The 18,834-nt window shown below is 55.0% G+C and overlaps 1 protein-coding gene across 1 annotated transcript in view; it reads right to left on the bottom strand.

The window, feature by feature from the left end:
• The window catches only part of RBM33 (RNA binding motif protein 33), a gene marked incomplete at both ends in the record, with an annotated part of 72,474 nt that overhangs the window by 42,286 nt on the left and 11,354 nt on the right, over positions 1 to 18,834 (bottom strand). The window contains 3 exons of the mRNA XM_084230959.1: positions 8,427 to 8,739; positions 11,606 to 11,682; positions 16,719 to 16,767. Coding sequence (XP_084087085.1) covers positions 8,427 to 8,739; positions 11,606 to 11,682; positions 16,719 to 16,767 — 439 coding nt within the window. The remainder of the gene's footprint in view (positions 1 to 8,426; positions 8,740 to 11,605; positions 11,683 to 16,718; positions 16,768 to 18,834) is intronic.

The following is an 18,834-nucleotide window of genomic DNA, read 5'->3' as shown; positions in this document are numbered from 1 at the left end:
GAAGAATAACTGTAAGCTCTTCACACTTAAGAGCAAGAGCTAGTATAAAGCCACATGAGACACGAAACTGTTTCCAGCAGAAAACACAAACATGAAAAATGTGCAATATTAGGTGAAGTTCCCATCCCTACTTACAGCGCGCACACAAAACCCTACGCACTGCCACTCATGTTCCCGAGGACACGGATCCCCAGACCTCCGCTGCTGTCCGGTGCGCTCCAGGCTCCTGGGGAGCGCGCCCGTCGGTCACACCGCCTCAGAGTCCCGCGAGCCCCAGGCAGCAGCAGACGCATTCTGGGGACACAGGCGGCGCTTCCTGCTGTGCCCGACCCCCATGACTTGCCCTCACTACCAGGGCGCCGCCGCCGCCGCCAGGCGAGCTTGGCTTCTCCACCTCCACCACCTCCCTCGCCCGCCCGGCCCGCAACCAGGGCTCAGGCGGCACCGCCTCCAGCTCCAAAGGGTTAGGAAGTGAAACCGGGTGTCTTCTTCCGTCACGTCACACCAAAGCTGCCCTGGAACTAAAACCTTCTCTACCTACAATAATTACACCAAGGAACGCCGCGCCGTGCCTAGCCCCCGACTAAACGCGGCCTCTCACTGCCCACATCGCTCGTGCGCCTGCCCCAACCCCCAGGGGCCTCGGGTGCCCGCGGGGTGCTGAGTTCACATTAATACATTCTATAAACGTAGAAAACCTCTATTTCCATGATTCATAATTTTTAAACATCCCTTCTTTTGTACAGAAACGAGCAAAGTGGCGCAACTGCCAGAAGCAAGTGCCAAATGGAAACTTTCTCTCGCCTTCCGACGGCACCGCCACCTCTCGCCAGCCCGACACCGCAGACAAGAGACTTAAAAGCGACAACCCCTGGCATTCTGCCGGCACGAGCCCCTCTCCCTCCCACCGGACACCTAAAGCCCGGACGACACGGCCAGGCTGAGCCACGCTGCCCTGCAGGCGACCAGGGAGCAGCAACCCGAGCTCGCGCCTCCACGGCACTCCTGTAACTTGCATTTGCTTGTCTACTTTAACCTTTACGCCCATCCCTGGGGACCCTGGCAAATCGCAGGGGCAGCGCAGGGCCTCTCACCCGCTCTCCTCACGGAAGCCAGCACGAGGGACCCACAGGCTATGTGGGCGCAGCGGCCCGGGAGGAGACGACGAAGCCGGAGCGCTCGCCTGCCGACAGTCCCTGCAGTCCAGACGTCCCAGACAGGCCTGGAACGGGTATATGCCGCCTCCAAATCGCCACGCGAGAACTCTAAAGGGCATAAAGATGAGTCAAAAACTGCTTCTATGAATCAAAGATGACCGCCCGGCAGGAACAAGCAAAGGCAGCCCACGACCCGGCCATCCCGCTCCGGAACACTGACCCAAGAGAAGCAATTTAAGTCCACGTAAAAACCTGTGGAGAAAGGCGCACAGCTCTCTGCAGATCATCAACAGTGGAAACCAGACAGACCCGACCGCGCGTCGCGGCCCCGCCAGGGAGAGACGGGTCCAACACGGCCGCGTCGCTGTTTCGGGAGTTCACCAGCTCCCCCCCCGCCAAGCACTGGCTTTTCCTGAGGCTCTACCAGGCAGCCCCTCGTACTCCGTTCGCAAGAACCATTCTACTGAAAGTGGTGCTGGGTTAACAACACAAAATTCAAATTATTCTAAGACTTTACTATTGTGAACTTAAACACGTAAGTACATCTGTTACTGCATCCCGGACCTCTGAAGTTACTCACAGGCTTGATTTTTAGCCACTCAGTTGACCGTGAAACCTGGAACACACGCTCGCTGCCCCTCCAGAGCACACACGCGAGAGCCATCCCAGCAGCTCTTCAGCCAGAGGCCGCTGCAGCCACGGTGACATCAAGTACTTAGAACATGTGAGGGGGAGGAAGAGCCAGACTGGAGGATTCTTATTATGTTCTTTTTTCTTTTCTTTTTTTTTTTTTAATAGAGGCATGTTTTATTTGTTTGTTTGTTTGTTTGTTTTATTTATACAAGCACTGGGTACAGTCAGAAGCGCGGGAGGGTGAGAGAATTCACCAGAGCCAGAGCGGGGAGCAGAGCAGGCAGAAGGACCGAAGGACACTGCTGAGGGGAGCAGCGGGCGGCAGGAGAGGTCTGCGCGCCATGGGGGACCCTCCTCAGGTGGCCGGGGAGCAGCCGGGGATCGAACCGGCGCCGCAGAGGTCGCTGGCAGCTTCGCAACCCAGCGCTCAACCACTGCGCCACCGGGGAGGCCCGATTCTTATTATGTTCTCTGGCTAAGTCCGAAACGAACCTGAGATCTCGGGGCTTTGAAAGAAAAGTCAATAGTGTACCCCGACCCGGGGTTTTTCATGCTTAGAGAGTAACTGCGAGAAACTGATAGAATGCTCTGATATATCAGGAAGCAAACGGAAGTACTTCTACCGGCAGTGAAGGTGACAAGCCCAGGAGGAGAAACTGTGCGGCCCCACAGGCCCACATGGACCCCCCCACCCAGAGAGCAGGCCCTGACGGGGCCAGAGAGCACACCTTGGTGCCCTACGGCCGCAGGCCCAGGCAGAGGACACCCCACGGGGCCAGGACACCCCACGCCAGCCGGCACTTCCCGCCCAGGTGGTGACCCGAGACGAGACCGACAAGCTGCCGGAGGGCAAAGGAGGGGACCCGCAGCAGATGGGTCACCACAGAAAGGGGGAGCCAGACGTCTCTGGGACCAGAGAAATGAAACGAAGTCTGGAGCAGAGTTAGGACGTTTTTAAAGTCAATTTAATTCACATTAACAAGCAAAGGAATAAATGCCACATCATCGCCTCCAGAAATGCAGAGAAAGCACCCATAAAACTCAACACTCAAACAGTAATCCAATTAAAAATCTCTGCAAGCTGTTTGAAAAACAGCTTTTGTTTACGAAAACACTTTGTAAAAACAACTTTGGTAGGACTGAAAACACCCCAGCTGGCTCCCGAGGCCCGGCAGGACACGCAGCACCCGCCCAGCACCGAGAGAGGTGGGGACTGTGTGGACTCCACCCAGCGCTGGAGGCCAGCAGGCAGGAGGGAAAGACAGGCTGAAAACAAAGACTTAAACTGTAAGGGGCAACATGATTAAGCTGTTTCGTTTTCCCCAGCACGAGCTAAAGACACAACGGGGTCTTCCCCCAAACCCCAGCCATCCCTAGCGAACACCAAGCGCCTCACGAATTTCCGTGGCGGTTCAAAGGGCCCTGCGTAGCCGAAACCACTTGAAAAGAACAACAAAGCCGGGGCCCCCGCCGCCTGCTCCACGCCGGAGTAACGGGGCCCCGCCTGCGGCGGAGCAGGAAAGACTCTTTTTTCCCTTGGCTGGGGCCTGCTCCGCACGCACCACGGTCCAACGCGGCCGACCTCTCCACCCCCTTCGCCGAGCACAGCATAATGAGCACTGACACGGCCGAATAATTAGAAAGACTTGATAATCTTTATAATTAAATCTTTCTAATTAGCTTCAAATATAATTTCTTTGTATTAACCACGAACACCAGGTGACGAAAAGGAACCCCCTGAAAAAGGCTCTCCAGTCGGAATGGCCTCCACAGGCCGACCCGGGGCCTCGGCACCTGCGCGCAGAGCTGGCCGGTCCACAGCCCGCGGGCCTCCGGCTCCGGAAACGCGCCAAAGCTCGCCCGAGGCTGAGCAGGCGGCCAACTGAAACCGCCTCCTCCCCCAGGACTTCAGAACCTGCTCAGACTTCCCAGCCGCTAAAGCAAAGCCCACGAGGGCCGCCCTCCTCCCAGCACCCGAACCCCGACAGCTCACGGTGTGACTGACTAGACTCAGCGATGGAGATAAGACCAGCGCACCCACCCGCCTCCCCAGTCCGGCCGGCAGAAGTCCCAGCGCATGCCGGGACGCCAGCCCGCACCCACAGCAGCAGCAGCGCGAGAGGTGGACTCAAGCCCACGGTCAGGGGCGGAGGAAAGAAAGCGAAGGCAGCACACCCCTGAAAAGCAGCTGAAAGCAGGGAGGTACGGTTAAAAGACGAACACGCCCTAGGCCTCAAAGGAGAAACAAACACTTCCTCTGGACGGTGCGGAGAACTTAGGTGCCCACGTCACACCTAAAGAAAAGGACGGAAGCCAACGAAATCATCACTTTCAAACTTGTGGCGGCTCCTGAGAGCAATGTGACTATTGCCACAATCGCTTATTAAATAGAGTGGCTGTGCTGTTAGAGTACGTAAGTCCCTCTTCCTCTGTGTGCTGGACTGGCCAGCCAACCACGGCACGGGTAAGATCAGAAATGATTTCTGACAACCTAAGGCAGGCGCAGTCCCCAAGGGGATTTAATGGTTCCCACCTTTTCACCTATGGAAAATAACCTAAGGAAAACAGGCCTGGGAAATGTTGAGACGTAACCAGGGCATGCTGTTAATCATTAATAGACACAAGTCTTCCAGTAGAGGAATGCAATTAGGGCAAAGAAAGCTGGTCCTACTACTTCTAGTAAATGTGTAACCAAGTAGAACTATAGAAACAATAAGTAGAAAAATGGGAGTTATAAAGGTAAAATTATGATAAGTATTTATAATCATAACACTGAATCATAAGGGCAAGAAAAGGCCTCCACTAAGGGGGGTAAATATGAAATGTTCTTGATTTGTTCTTGATTCTTCGATAAACAATAAACAAGATGTTATGTTATTCATGTTTCACTGCATTTACGAACAACTGATAAATGATTAACCACATACTGTGAAAAACATAATGAAATGGTGACTGTGAAAATGTATAAAAAGAGAGGATTGATTCCAATAAAGCGCACTCAGATTTTCACTCTCCGTTGAGTGTGTCTGTGTGTCATTTCTTTCGTCCCTCGCCCTAATTCCTTCGACCACCTTCTGCTCGTTCTCACTCAACCCCTGACATTGTCTCAATCTCCCGCCGCCGCTGGGCTGGTCCGTGGCACAAACTCTCCTGGGAAAAGCACTAAGGAAAACAACGAAGAAAAACTATTAACAAGGAAATTTTTTTGCAACCCACGAGTTCCGAGGCTACAGGATGACGGTGCGTGGCTCACGTGCGTGGCTCACGTGCGTGGCCCGCAGGACCAGCTCGAGGCTGGGAAACAGACACCAGCTGCGCTGGCCCAAAGGACATCCCTGCCCAGGCCAGCCTCCCTCCGCCCCCTCCCTCCGAGAGCAGGGCTCCCGCTGCGGCCCCGCGAGCCGGGTCTCTGAGCCGCCCCGGGAGGCCGACTTCCCTGTCTTCTCAAGGGGCCGCCAGCTCCTCAGTCACCCTCGTTTCTCTAACACCGAAAGGCAGGCTCCCTGGCGGTCATTTCTGAGTAACAGTCAAAATGAACTAACTTAAAATAACAGCAGCCCTCTCTCCAGAGCGCCGGGGTGTGGCTCCTCCGACACCGCCATAAGACATTCAACATGCTGCGACGCTTGAACAGCAAAGTGCTCCGGAAGCTCAGCGGACCAGAGCTCACAGGCCAAAATTCTACAAAGCTCGGGTCTCTCGCTGCGCTCGCAGGTGTGTGAAGGAGATGTATCAACTTCTCACTCGTGCTAAAAAAGACGGGCCTATCAAATCCGGAAGGACAAACGCCTGGCGCGCCGGGACGCGCACCCAAGAGCACACGTCTCCCTGCGCCGATCCGGGAGCCCCAGGCCACACAGCCGCCCTGCTCTTGTGGCCCTGGACAACCACGAGCCTGAAAGGGCTCCTCACCCTGACAGCCATGAAAGAAAACTAGCTTTTTTTACCTGACTTTTGGAGTTCTTTAGGCACCTGTCACCTCACGACTCCAGCGTCCCTATTTTAGCAACTGTCCTGGGCAGCAGTGAGCGCCGGCCCGGCCTGAGGTCAGGCACCATCTGCTCAAGATCCCGGAGCCCCGTCCCAGCGCGCTGGCCAACCACCGCCAGGCGTGGGCACGTGGCACCGCGGGGCAGCTCGGCCTCCAAGGAGTCGGGAATGGTGCCCACGGAGCCGTGTGCGGCGGAAGCACGGAGGCTCCGTCCAGCACGCATCAGAAGTGCTTTCCCGGCAGCCCCCCGGGAGAGGCGGAGCCCAGGCCTGTGTGAACTGGAGGGGCGGGTCAGCCAGGCAGGCAGCCCTCGGGCCACACGGAGGGAAGGGGGCCGGAGACAGCCACCACGAGAAAGAAGGGCCCCTGCAGGTATCACCAACGAGCACAAGGCCGGCAGGCGCTCAGTTGCCAAAACACCTGACCCCGTGTTCACCGCGGCATTTTCCGCCTCCAGGGTCCGGGAACAACCCAAGCGCCCCTCACCCATGGAGCGGGAGAAGGGGGCTCACGCGCAGCCGTAAGCAAGAGGACTCCCCAGGCACAACGCGGAGGGCCCCGAGGTGAGGAACTCAGCTGGAGAAAGTCGCGCCCCAAGGCGTCGCAAGTGGAAGACAGGAAACAAGGCGCAAGGCGCATGAGCAAACAAGAGTCTCAATTCTGACGGAGGAGCAGCGGCTCCGGGAGGAAGGGGGCGGGGCGGGGAGAGGCGCAAAAGGGCACCCACAGCCTCCACCCGGGAGCGGCCCGCTGAAACGTGCCCGTGGGTTCACTGGGGGGGGAGGGGGGGCGGGGCACGGCGTCAGAGTGACGCCCGAGGACGTGGAACCGGTCATGGCATCGGACGCACCAACACGCCTCGGGTACGGGGATGCAGCAGGCAGAACCAGACAGGAACGCCAAGGTCAAGAGCTTCTGTCTCATCAGCCACAGAGTCCGGGCAGACGGCGGCGCTGCGGGAACTGAGGGCCGCTGTTCTGAATTCTGGAAAAAAATTCATTTTAATGTGGAAAAGTGCCGAGTACTGAACTGGCGCCGTTCTTTCCTTGCCCAGGCCTACACCCTCAGGCCACGGGCGGGGGGGGGGGGGGGGGTCTCACACAAGGGCCTCAGTGGAGCCTCAAGGTGGACTGAGGGCCACTGAGTCGACTGGGAGTCCTCTCAGCGACAAACTGAGCAAGAAGGTGGGGCGAGGGCCCCCGCGGCCGAGCACGGAGTGGGGGCGCAGCACACTGGGCGGGAGGTGCGCTCAGTCCTGGGCGGGCAGAGGCAGGGACCGAGCCCCCGCCTCCTGCTCAGCAGCAGCTGTGCCTGGAGCTTGGGCAGGAGCGCGGAGCTGCCCGGCGCTGGAGGAACACAGCACAGGCCCCAGCAGGAGGAAGCCCGCCCCGATGAGCAGGGGTAAGGCAAGGGTTAGCTAGAGAATAACTCTGTAATTTTTAAAAGATCTTCACTTGCTCTTTAAGAGGCGTTTTAAATTCTAGCATCCCTTTAAACACACCGCAAAGCAGAGGGGGGCTGCCCACCAGAACAGGCGCCGCGGCGTCTCTCACGAGACTTCTGGACCAGAGCGTGAAGGCGCGTGCAGGGCTCTCCCCGCAAGGACAGAGCTCTCTGGAAGGAATGAGTCCTGAACACCGAGACCCCTCAGGACCATAGACTCACGACCAGAACTGAGTAAGGCTCCGTGTAAATGATCCCTGTCAAAGCTATTCACACGTATATGCGTCACGTGTCAATCAGCCCATGACAAAAACTCAGCAGCGCTTGGACTTTCTTCTCGGTTCAAGCTTACTCTGAGGGAAAACAGAGCAGAGTTCCTGGTCTCGTGAAAGGGCTCCGAGAAGCCCCAGTCAGCCAGGCCTCCGCCCAACCACGGCCCCGCGGTCCCGCACGCAGCGAACCCCAAGGTCCCGAGAGCCCTCAGCGCTGGGGAGCACGTCCGTCCACGAGGCTCCAGTAAGTGTCCGTTTTAAATATGATTCTTTTACTGATGAACCACCACAGACGAGCAACCTTTCATTAGTACCTGTTCCTTTCTTGACAGTTCAAGTTAAATAAAAAAGCTCTCTACCTACCAAAATCATCTCTCTGAAATAAAAATCAGCACAATCTTTGCTTCCTGATTATAGATAACAAATAACGTGTGACATTTCCTAACCTAACCTCCAACCTCTTTATTCACATTTAGACAGTTCTCAGTTACAAAAAAAGGATGAATGAACAGGACATCAATCACTCTGGAGTATTAGCACCTTAAAGATGTCTTTAGCAGGTCAATAATCTTTTCACCTTAGAAGGACTTTATCAGATTTTGTCTAAAGCCTGGATAAAAGCTCTGCATTAAGTACTTCCAACAATTGACATGGTGTCTCCACCACACAAAGCTGTTTTCTTCCTTAGGGTGCAATCCTCAAGGTCACAATTCTGTGCAGCCTTCCAGAATGACAAAGGAGCATTACCTCTGGCCAAACAAGCTGTCAACACAAACTTTGTCACAGCTCAGATAAAGAAACTGGCAGACAGTGATAATAAGGTCTAATTTCCCTCCCTCCCAAGGGAGGGAAACAGATTTCAAATCGGGCCAGAAACCTATACCCCTGGCAGCCACGTTATCTGTGGCCAAACAAAGGAGAAAGACTCACTGTGAATTCATCTAAAGGCTCGTTGATCTCGATGTCCAGCACTTCGTCACTGTACAGCTGCTCCTCCTCCGGCTCGCCCACATATGCGATGTGGTCTTCGGGCAGCTCGGCGTCATGGCCCTCATACTGCCCTTCCTCGGGGTACTCTTGGGCATACAGTTCAGACCCATCAGACTTGGGGTAAGCGAGCTCATCTTCGCCTTGCTCATACTCAGACTCCTGCTCTCCGGACTGGTCGTTGGTGGTGTCAGACAGCTCAAACGACGTGACCATGCCAGAGGTTGGGTTCAGACTAATGGTGACGCCCTGAGCGCTGGAGGACAGTACACAAAGAGGCACCCAATTCGTTAGGCCAGAGCTCAAAACTCAATCATCACATAAAGCACGTGTTGTGAAGACGTACACCAGGACCAGGTAGGCCGACTCGCTCCCCGAGAAAAGCACACTGACCCACAGGACGCCCAGACCTGGCTGCGCGGGGCAGCGCCGCCCTCCAAGCGCGCCAGCTTCACCAGGCGATGCCGGCTGCCTGACCAGGAGGCTCAGATCAACCAGGTGGAAAACAGTCCAACTGGCCAAAGTTGAGGACCGAAAGCAAACAGACTACTTACTCTAACTTCAGAATGGAAAGGACAGTGTCTTTTCTAAGATTTCGAATTAAAAAATTGGAACGTTACACTATAAAAAGAAAACCACAGATGGCATTTTAAGAACAATTGTCTTTTTTAAATCTATGATACAAATTATAAACTTTTATTTAAAAAAATCAAAATTGCGGAGCCTCCCTGGTGGCGCAGGGGGTTGGGTGTCAGCACTACGAACTATCAGCAGCCACTGCAGGACTTCAATCCCCAGCCAGGGAGCTACCCACAGGGCACAGCAGACCACTCAGCAGTGGATTTCAGTAGATCCACCTGTTCTGCTCCCCACTCTCTTTCTGGTGAGTCCTCTCACCCCACCCCAGCATGCAAAAATAAAATAAATGTTTAAAAAACAAGAAAAAATACCAAAAATGTTCGAAAATACGTTTTGTTGCTCAGTAAAATTCATCCTAATCACAAATTTCAAAAATTGTTCATAATTTAAGTAAAACAGTAAGAGTTTTACGGCTATAAGACGTTACAGTCCCCTGTGAAGTCACAGCCGCTAAGTGCCCAACGAGGCAACACTGCACATGCGAGCACGCGTTCAAAGCCCCAACAGAGAGATGCCACCTGGACAACGGAAGACATCATGTGGCTAAAATACCCCAAAGGCATATTCTAAGGTGCGCTGTGGCGATTTACAGGAAATACATTTGGTCATCGGGTGACCAAAATGTGTTCTTCTGCACAGCGGTCTTCTCCACTGTCTTGGCGAGTCCTTCCCTTTGGGATGTCTTTAAGTGCAGAGACCGGTAAAGGTCTCTCTCCCGATGCTGATGAAGGTAAGGCGGGAGAACCCTGAGGAAGGGAGCTGGCCGCCAGGGAAACCCCCAGAACAGAGCGGGGACTTTCAGTCCTGCTTCCCCGCATCCTGCCAGGGGAAAGGGGCAGGAGGTGGGATTCAAATGCAATGGCCGGTGATGTGATCACCACCCCTTCCCCCAATAAATGAAGCCTCCATAAAAGCCCAAGAGGAAGGGGCTTCGAGAGGGTTGGCGGATGTGTGAAGATCTGAGGGCGAACGGGCCCCCCTGGAGAGGGCTTCCCCTGTAGCCTTCCCCCATAAGGCTGCTGAAGGGTGTCCTTTGTAATAAAGCATGAGCTGGTGAGTAAATGGGGCTCCTGAGTTGCGGGTGTCACCCTAGCAAATTAATCCAAGCTGAAGTGGGTGCCCTGGCTTCACAATTTTTAGCCCGTGGGTCAGAAGCACAGATGATATAACCTGGGCTTGTGACGGCCCTTCAAATCTGAGCCGGGGCTCAAGGGGGCCCCTGATAGACAAACAGGTGGCAGAAGTCAAAGCTGGCACCGGGCCCGTGGCCGATCAGAGGTGGAGGGCAGACTTGGGAGACGGAGCCCTTAAAAGCGGTGGCACCTGACGCTGTCTCTAGGCTCAGTATGAGAATGAGCCGAACCCGCACACCCCGCGCAGGGGTCCAAGCACCGCTTACTGGTGAGGCAAAGCCTCAGCACCTGCTACCTCATGGAACTGGATCCAGGAGCCCCAACACCACACAAAGGCCACTCAGCCAACCCGAAAGATTGAAATATAATAATGATGTCGCATAATGGAACCGAGAAACTTAAGACTATTTTCAGCCACGCGAAGCGCTTTATGTTAGGAAACCTGTTATGAATCTACAGCTCAATTATAAATGACACATTTTTAACGACAACTATGTTTTCACTATGTTTCCTCATAAAACTAAAAAACGTACCCCACCTGCAGAGCGCGCTACCACCGTGGGCATCCTGAAACAGAGCATACTCCGCCGCCACAGGAAGGCGGTTGCCGCTCTTCTGAACTAAATGATCTGCTTCCCTCCTGCCCACACTGCATGCCGAACCCTAGCAGCCAAGGCAGGATTGCGGAGATCAGGCTGTTCATGAGGATGGAACCTTACAGTGGGCCCCTGGAGAACCCCGCAGTCCTGTCAGCATGCGAGGACACAGCTCACCACGGATAAGCCCCGAGAACACAACCCCCACACCCTGCCCTTGGACCGCCCAGCCTCCGGGACACGAGGCCTCTGTTACTGCAGCTTACACGCTGTCCACTCTATGGGCCTGCGTGCCAGCCCACAGACACTAAAGCGACTGTGTATAGCAAATCTAAAGCTCGGGCCAAAGGAATCCCCCAAACGGCACGCCAACAGCAGATGTGCATGCAGACGGCCTCAGACTCGGAGCAGGAGCAGCGACAGCAAACCGAAGCAGGGAGCATTACGAGTCTGCAGCGGCTGCCCCACCTCCATCCAGACCAGACAGCGCTCTTGTAAGGAACAGCACGCGCCTGAGCTGCTTTCATGCCCTGCTCTCAGTGGGATGACCAGGGTCATTCAGAGCAAGACAAACAATGACTGTAACCAGCTGACCTATTTATAGAAACATGCACATACCTTCTACAAAGAGTTACATTACTGAAATTATGTTAAAGGTACATTACGTTGTCAATCACACCCCACAGTAACGATGATTACAGATGACCGATCAATTTAAATAAAAAGCGTTTTTAACGAGCATGATACCGAGTACCTGAAATTCTCCTCGTCTTCGTTATCACTCTGCAGAAGGTCATCATTTAGCTCCTCATCAGACAAATCCGACTGGTTCTAATTAAAATAAGAAGCCCAGTTAATGCACGTCACTCCCATAAAAAAGACTTGTTAAGAAAAATGCAAAATTACGTTGGCTGGATTGTCTCTAACCTTAGGCCATTAAACACCTGCCACTCAGAAGGTGTCCACAGGTCAGTGCAAGCAGCTGACAACCAGGAGACCCTACACGTGGCACAAGACACTACCCCGGACCCAGTGGGCCAGAGAGTCTGTAAGCTAGAAGCAGCAAACATGAAGATCCCGTTTATTCTAATTCTGACAAGGAAGGAAAGAGAGAAGCGTCCTTTGGTGATGTGGCACAATTTTTTATGATGTCCTTATGATCTGACTAAATTTCATATTGTTTAGTATTCAAAATCTAAAGACTTTTGAAACAAACAAAAATTCTAGAAATAAGGACTGCAGATCACTGGATGACCAGCTGAAATGTAAGAGACCAGGCAAAAGCTGTGGTTTGCCCCTCACCGACGACACGTGAAGTCCCAGACCAGCCCTGCCCTGCAGCAGCCTGGCAGTCTCGGCAGCAGCCTGGCGGTCTCGGCAGCAGCCTGGCGGTCTCGGCACCAGCCACGTTCCCGCAGCCGGGCTGGGGGTCAGACATACACCCGCATCGTGGGGAGGGACGTAACACCTTCCTCCCTGCTGAAAGGTCGTCCATGATATGTGCAAATGACCGCTCCTGCCCCCACCCCCAGACAATCAGTCACACACGAGTGTGCAGATGAACATATACTCACTCTACTGGAGGGAAAAGCAGGAAAAAACCCACTTGATTTCCTACTTACAGGAAAGAAAGAAGTGCACCTGTCTATATGCTCTTCATTACGTAAGCCGAGAAACATCAATCTTGTTCGTTCTTACTGGTCCCAAGGGACTCCACCGAATCACTGACATTACAGCAAGAAAAAATAAAGCAATGCAGCCCACACACTTTACTTGAAAGCGTGGAGCTGCAGGAAAACCTGACAGACCCAAAGGAATGTCCACCACGTGGCCCAGGAGCGGGCAGACCTGGCCTGTTCTGCATGAGGGGAGCCAGGCAGGCCTAAGGCGAGCGGCCCAGTTCATTCAGTAACTCCACAGCGAATATTTACAAATCAGCCACGCAATGAAAGTCAAATTTCATTCAGTAAGAAACGACTTCCTAGAGTTTTTGTTAAACTTTGAAATGTCAAAAATCAGTAAAATGATAACTAATTCACCAAACAAAAAAAGAAATCTGTTGTGGGGGCCACTTCTGATCTCTGGGGAGTCAACACACCCTGCGGGTTCTGAACCTTGTGAGCACCAGACCGGGGGGCAGTGGTGAGAACGCCGACATGACTGGAGAAGCTGGCAGAGGGCAAGGGGGTGGGACCAGGACTCAGTCCTTGAGGCGAACCCAATCCCCAACTCCGACCTGAAGACGGGCGGGCCACCATCTCTCAGCCAAGGCCGGAGCCACGAGGAAGACTCTGCTCGGGAGAGGGCAAACCGCTCCCAAGAGGAAGGGAACGGGGCCCTGAGTGTGAGTGAGGCCCTTCCTCCCCCTTGCCAAGCAGCCAGGCCTACCCCTGACAGGGGAAGGGGGACGAACAGGAGCAGCATCTCCCGGCCCCCCAAGAATGTGGGATCTCTCGTGGGACACGGGGGGATTTAAAAGTAGGGGGAACAAGAGGCCCTCCCAACAGTCCCCAACCCTGGCAGTCTGCCCCAAGAACACTCGGGGGACTAGAGGAGCAGCTCTTCGGGGCCCGACGCCGCAGCAGGTAAAAGGAGAGGCTAAAGGAGTAGGGACACGCCGGCGCCCCAGCTCACCCAACTTCCCCAGCACTGACTGCTTTGCTGGTTGGCGACTTTCACGTCAGCCTCACAAGGGGGACCCCAACTTGGGCCTCCCTCCTTGATGCGGACGGGCCTGCCCGCGGCTGTCTCCGCCACGGACCTGGGGTCCCCGTGCGGACAGGGTGCCACGAGGTGCTTCCAGCAGGGCTCCCATGGGAGAAAGGCAGGCACAGGGTCCCCCCGCCCTCGGGGCTCCCGCCACGGCCCTGAGCAGCAGCCCTCTGTGCGTGACGCCGCAGCGAGCCCTACCAGAAACCAAATACCACCAGCCCGGTGTCCGTCACTTCTATCCACCCTACGCACATGAATATGCCAAAGATGACAGGCACCGGAGAGGTGGGTGCAAAGCTCGCACACGGCTGTCAGGCACCGAGCGAGGATTTGTGGAAAGCACTCTGGCAATCTGGAACCAGAACCTGAACATCTTTATAGCCGGAGGCCAGAAATTCCTCTTGGCGGGACTTTCCTAACAACAGCAAAAGCATAAATAAGATCGGTACATTAAAATACCACGTCTGAGATTTACTGCCCAATAATCCGGGGGGGGGGGGGGGGGGCGGGCAGGGAAGCTGAAGACTGCCTTTAACTGCGGGTGCAGAAGCGTGACAGACACGCGTGCAGGGCTCTCCCGTGCTCTCCCTGCGCTCGCGGAAGGTTTCCCGTAAGTTTTTTTAAAAGGTGCAAGCGGTGAGGTGGGGGCAGGCCAGGGCGTGGCCAGGCGTGCCGCAGCGCAGACACTGAAGCATGACGTGGTCGTCATGCATCTCAGAACAGCATTTAATGACAGGGAAATATGCCCGTGGCACAATCCAAATTACAAAACGTGACAGGCGTGTGCATAAACCTAAGCTGTACTTACACACGCAGGGCAAGTGAAAGGAAACTGAGCAAAGTGTCGACACTTTTTCCTTGTCTCTTAACATACTCCAACGCCTGGGGCCCCACAAGGAACGTGTGCACGTCGGAGGGAAGAGAGGAGGAAACACCCACAGCTCCGATGTAACCAATTTAGCAAACCTGTCGAAAAGTCTAGGACCAACGAGGCCTGGGAAGCGGACATCGGGTGGACAGCCTGCACCCCCATTTCACTGTAGCGTGGAAGGGGGCCAGGCTACAAAACAACCGACAGATACCAAAAAACCCCAACGGCAGGACGACGCCCCTACTCCTGGGCCGTCCGCACCACGTCCGGACCCCGCGCGCTGCTCCATCCTCGCTGCCCAGGTCCTGCCAGAGCTCCCGGATGCAGGCGAAGGCACACCACGGGGAGGGCGGGGGCCAGGGGAACGCCCGGATGGAGGCACAAGACAATCCAGGATATGCCGGGCTTGTCAAGAGAGAGGAATCCCACTTGATGTAAAAATATTCACAACATTTAAACATGTGCACCGCTAACTGGTATTCTTCAGAAAGCACCTCAAATAGTTGCAAGGGAAGAGGTGTCTACTCAGTGGCAGTGGATTCCCAAGGATAGTGAGAGCACTTCCGGGAAAAGCAGGCTGATTCGTTACGTTACAAGGAAAACAAGATACCGCTCCCCCATGCCGGGACCCGGAAGGCCTGGCCCTGACAGCCGCATCACACCGCACCTGCAGCACCCCGAGGAGAAGACAGGCTGAGGGGCTCCACCCTGGATCTCCACTTCCAACGACAGGGATGCATTACACCCCCATTCCCGCTGGCTTGCAGGAGGCCAAGAGATGGCAACTTACAAGGAATTAAACGAATTCTTAGGAGCTATAGGCGTTGACAGAGCTGTCCAAAGGAGAGAAGGGCGGGCCAGGCAGAAGCCAGGCCACCAACAGGCCAATGGTGCAGTAGGAAACCGGACACAGCAAAAAAAGTAGCTTCGAAAGGATCCTATGATGAACTCATGTCTTAGAGAAAATGCTAGCCATGTGATGGGATAAGTGACAAGAAATGAATAGAACTAGTATTTGAGATCATCAATTACATTACAAATAAGTAACAGGAAAATCTAAAATCAGAAAAATCACACATGTGATGCCATCGCTTAAAAATATGATGAGGGCCTCCCTGGGGACGCAGGGGTTAAGTCTCAGCATTATGAAGCAGTCGGCAGCCACTGGCCGGGGAGCTGCCCACATGGCACAGCAGACCTCTCCTGTCTCCCTGCTGCTCCCTCAGCAGTGCATTATTTCAGTGGATCCGCCTGTTCTGCTCTCCAACCTGTCTCTGGTGAATACTCTCACCCCCCACACCTCTGGCCTGTACCCCAGTTCTTGTAAGCATAAATAAATCTTTAAAAAAAAAAATGATAAGCTTGAGCATAAAGGTGCTGACAGCAAGCAACACAGAGTTGATTCACCATCGTTAGACTGAAAATAAAATTGAAATACTCCTTTTTTTTTTAAAGATTTATTTACGCACACAATAGCTGGGGTACAGGCCAGAGGTGGGGGGAGGTGAGAGGATCCAACAGAGACAGAGCAGGGAGCAGAACAGGCAGACTGACCGAAATCCACTGCTGAGGGGAGCAGCAGGGCGACAGGAGAGGTCTGCTGCGCCATGTGGGTAGCTCCCTGGCCAGGGCTCGAACTCGTGCCGCAGAGGCTGCGGACAGCCTCACAGGCCGTGCCTCAACCCCTTGCGCCACCAGGGTGGCCCTGGAAATAAAATTTAGTATTTCACCTTAACCCCTGGCTCTTTATTTCTAGTTTTAACTCAACTTTCACTGTACTGAAAACATCCTGAGAGACGCACACACCAGAGGTGCCGGCTTCAAAGATTTTACCTGACCAAAGAAGGTTTAGAAAAACCTAAATTAGATCTAATTCATACTTACTTATGTGTCTTACTACTACGTTTATCTTTAATCTCTGAACACCCCCGAAAGATGAGTCCCAAACCCAGCTGCCAAGCGTTCCCACCCACAGCAGGCGCCGTGCAGGCCGGCGGCAGCCCCCATCCTGCTCACTCCGCGCCTGTGCTCGCAAGCGCCCGGGACAGGGAGAAACCAAGGCAACTGCTTCAAGGGAGGGCTGCTCGCGTTCTAAGGGACGGTAGTGACAGTGGCTCCTTTGCATTTAAGATACACTTTAAGTCACAACATTTTAATCTATACTGCACTTTTCGGGTCATAGCCCGTGGGTAGGTGGTGCCCAGTCCTTGGACACGGGCGGGGGGGGGGGGGGCGGGGAGGTGCAGGGCCTACCGTTGAGTTTGGGGGCACCTGTACGTCTTACCTTTTTGCCAGACAGTAAATCTTCTCCAAGTAAGTCATCTTCAAGTTCACTGGGGAGAAAAAAAAATATGTCACTGGGTCATTCCTATCACTCTCGACTGTGGGTGGCCGTGAAACTGGCTGAGGGCTCTGGGATCAATGCTTCCACAGCAACTCTGCCCAATTCCCTCTGCCTCTGGAAGCACGGAAAGCACGCTCAAACACAGCACGGGGGCGATCCGTGGCCAAGGACCACCAGGGCCAGTGCAGGAGGGGTCTCGAATAGCCCCACACCTGGCCTGCCTCGCTGCAGCGAGAGCTCCGTCTCTCTGACCCGCTGAGCAGCCTGGCCAAGCGGCAGCTGTGAGGAGGCGTGTCCTCGCGCTCCACCTCCAGAGATCCACGCTGATGGCGCTAAAGACGCCCCCTCACAGTTAACTGGGGAAATTAAAAAATTAGAACCACGAGAGACCATCTGACACTCTTCAGAGGGCAAAACTGGAAACTGAGGCTGCTGAGGACATACGTATCGATCACAGGGCCTGAGGGGAAGGCTGAGTGAGGTGGAGTCACGCGGGCCAGCTGCAAAGTCCTGTCGGCGTGTTCATGTCTGACAGCGATGAGACTTTCCAACAGAAGACAGAAGCCCTCAGCAGATCAAGAAGCTGAAGACACGGCCAGCCCCGCATCGTTCTAGGGAGACCAACCTTTTAGCAGCAGACGTCTTTAAAGATCACCGTCCGGGAGGAGGAAGCGCGGGCGCTGACTCTAGGCATGCGTGTCAGAGACCCAAGGGCGCCGAGACCCCGCCAGGACTGCTGCTCTGCCCGAGTCTGGGCAGGCTGCCGTGAGCGCTACCGGGTCTGAGCTATTTTACCCAAAACCAGGTCTCTGTCTAGCGTGTTCCTCCGCGGGGCTGGGATGGCCGGGAGCGCGTGCAGCTACACGAGGCCCCATCTGCGCGCACGCAAGGGAATGCGCCTTCCCACGATGCCTTTTAGACCCAGAAGCAACAACAAACGACTCAGCCTGTGCGCTTAACACCCCTTTGTTCTTTTAAGCTCGGGGCCAGGAACCCTGCACCCTCACCGTAGAGAAACAAGGAGGAAGAGTCACTCGCCTGCCCATGGTCACAGAGCGCGACAGGGGCAGGACAAGAGCCCAGCAGCCCTGGAGCAGCCTCAGGCGTCACTCGGGTCAGAGCAGCACGGCCTCCTCCAGCACTTCCACCTCACGCGACACCCGATCACATTTTAGACAGGAGTCTCGTACCTTGGGGTGCAATATCCCCGCAAGCAGCAGAGCTGCTGAGCCACCCTGCAGACAGCAAGCACGTCTGGGGCGCTACCCAAGATGACTAGAAATAGGCAATCCCCCGCTCCAGACCGTGTCACCAAGAATAGGGGTTCATTATTGCACAAGCAAATCTAGAAAATACTCGAGCCTTCTGCCGACAAGACAGTATATGGAAATAAAATCAACCTTTGCTGATTACCCCCGCTTTTGCTAAACAAAAGCATTTTTAAAAGACAGCAAGAGGGCCTCCCCTGGTGGCGCAAGAGCACACGAAGGGACAACAGCTCCGGGCACCCCGGAGCACCCTCAGCAGGCGGCAGGCGGCGCCAGGCCGCTCCACTCACTAGCTCCTCCGCGGACAAGACCACGTCACCAGGTGGACCTTGACGTCACCCCATTTTCAGTGTGAAACGGAGGCACTGAGATGTTCACCAACCAGCCCGGCCCCCAGCCAGAGCAGAGGCAGCCTGATTTCCGCGTGCCGCGGCTGCCCACTCCGCCCAGGCCTGCACCGCCTCGCGGGTGCCGTCAGCGGACTCGCGCCCCAGGGCCGGCCTCTCAGAGACCATCGCCGGCCGTCAGCAGCAGCGCGCTGAGGAACTGAGCAGCCAGAACCGACTTCTTTGAAAGGACACGCAGCGAGGCTCCCAGGCAGCAGCGGCAGCCTGGTGGGGAGGTGAAGAAGGGCTCAGGCTGTGGAGGAGGGCCCCGCGCACACCCCCACGCACACCTCCCGGACCCAGGTGCTGGCTGAGCGACAACCGCACGCTCTCCAGGGCGCCCGCCGCTCTGCCGCACTCTACTCCGCTCTCAGTGTCGCCCCCTCCAGCCAGCACTGCAAT

This window comes from Talpa europaea (assembly GCF_964194135.1).
Source record: "Talpa europaea genome assembly, chromosome: 3".
NCBI lineage: Eukaryota > Metazoa > Chordata > Mammalia > Eulipotyphla > Talpidae > Talpa > Talpa europaea.
This window is presented reverse-complemented; position numbering and strand designations above follow the sequence as displayed.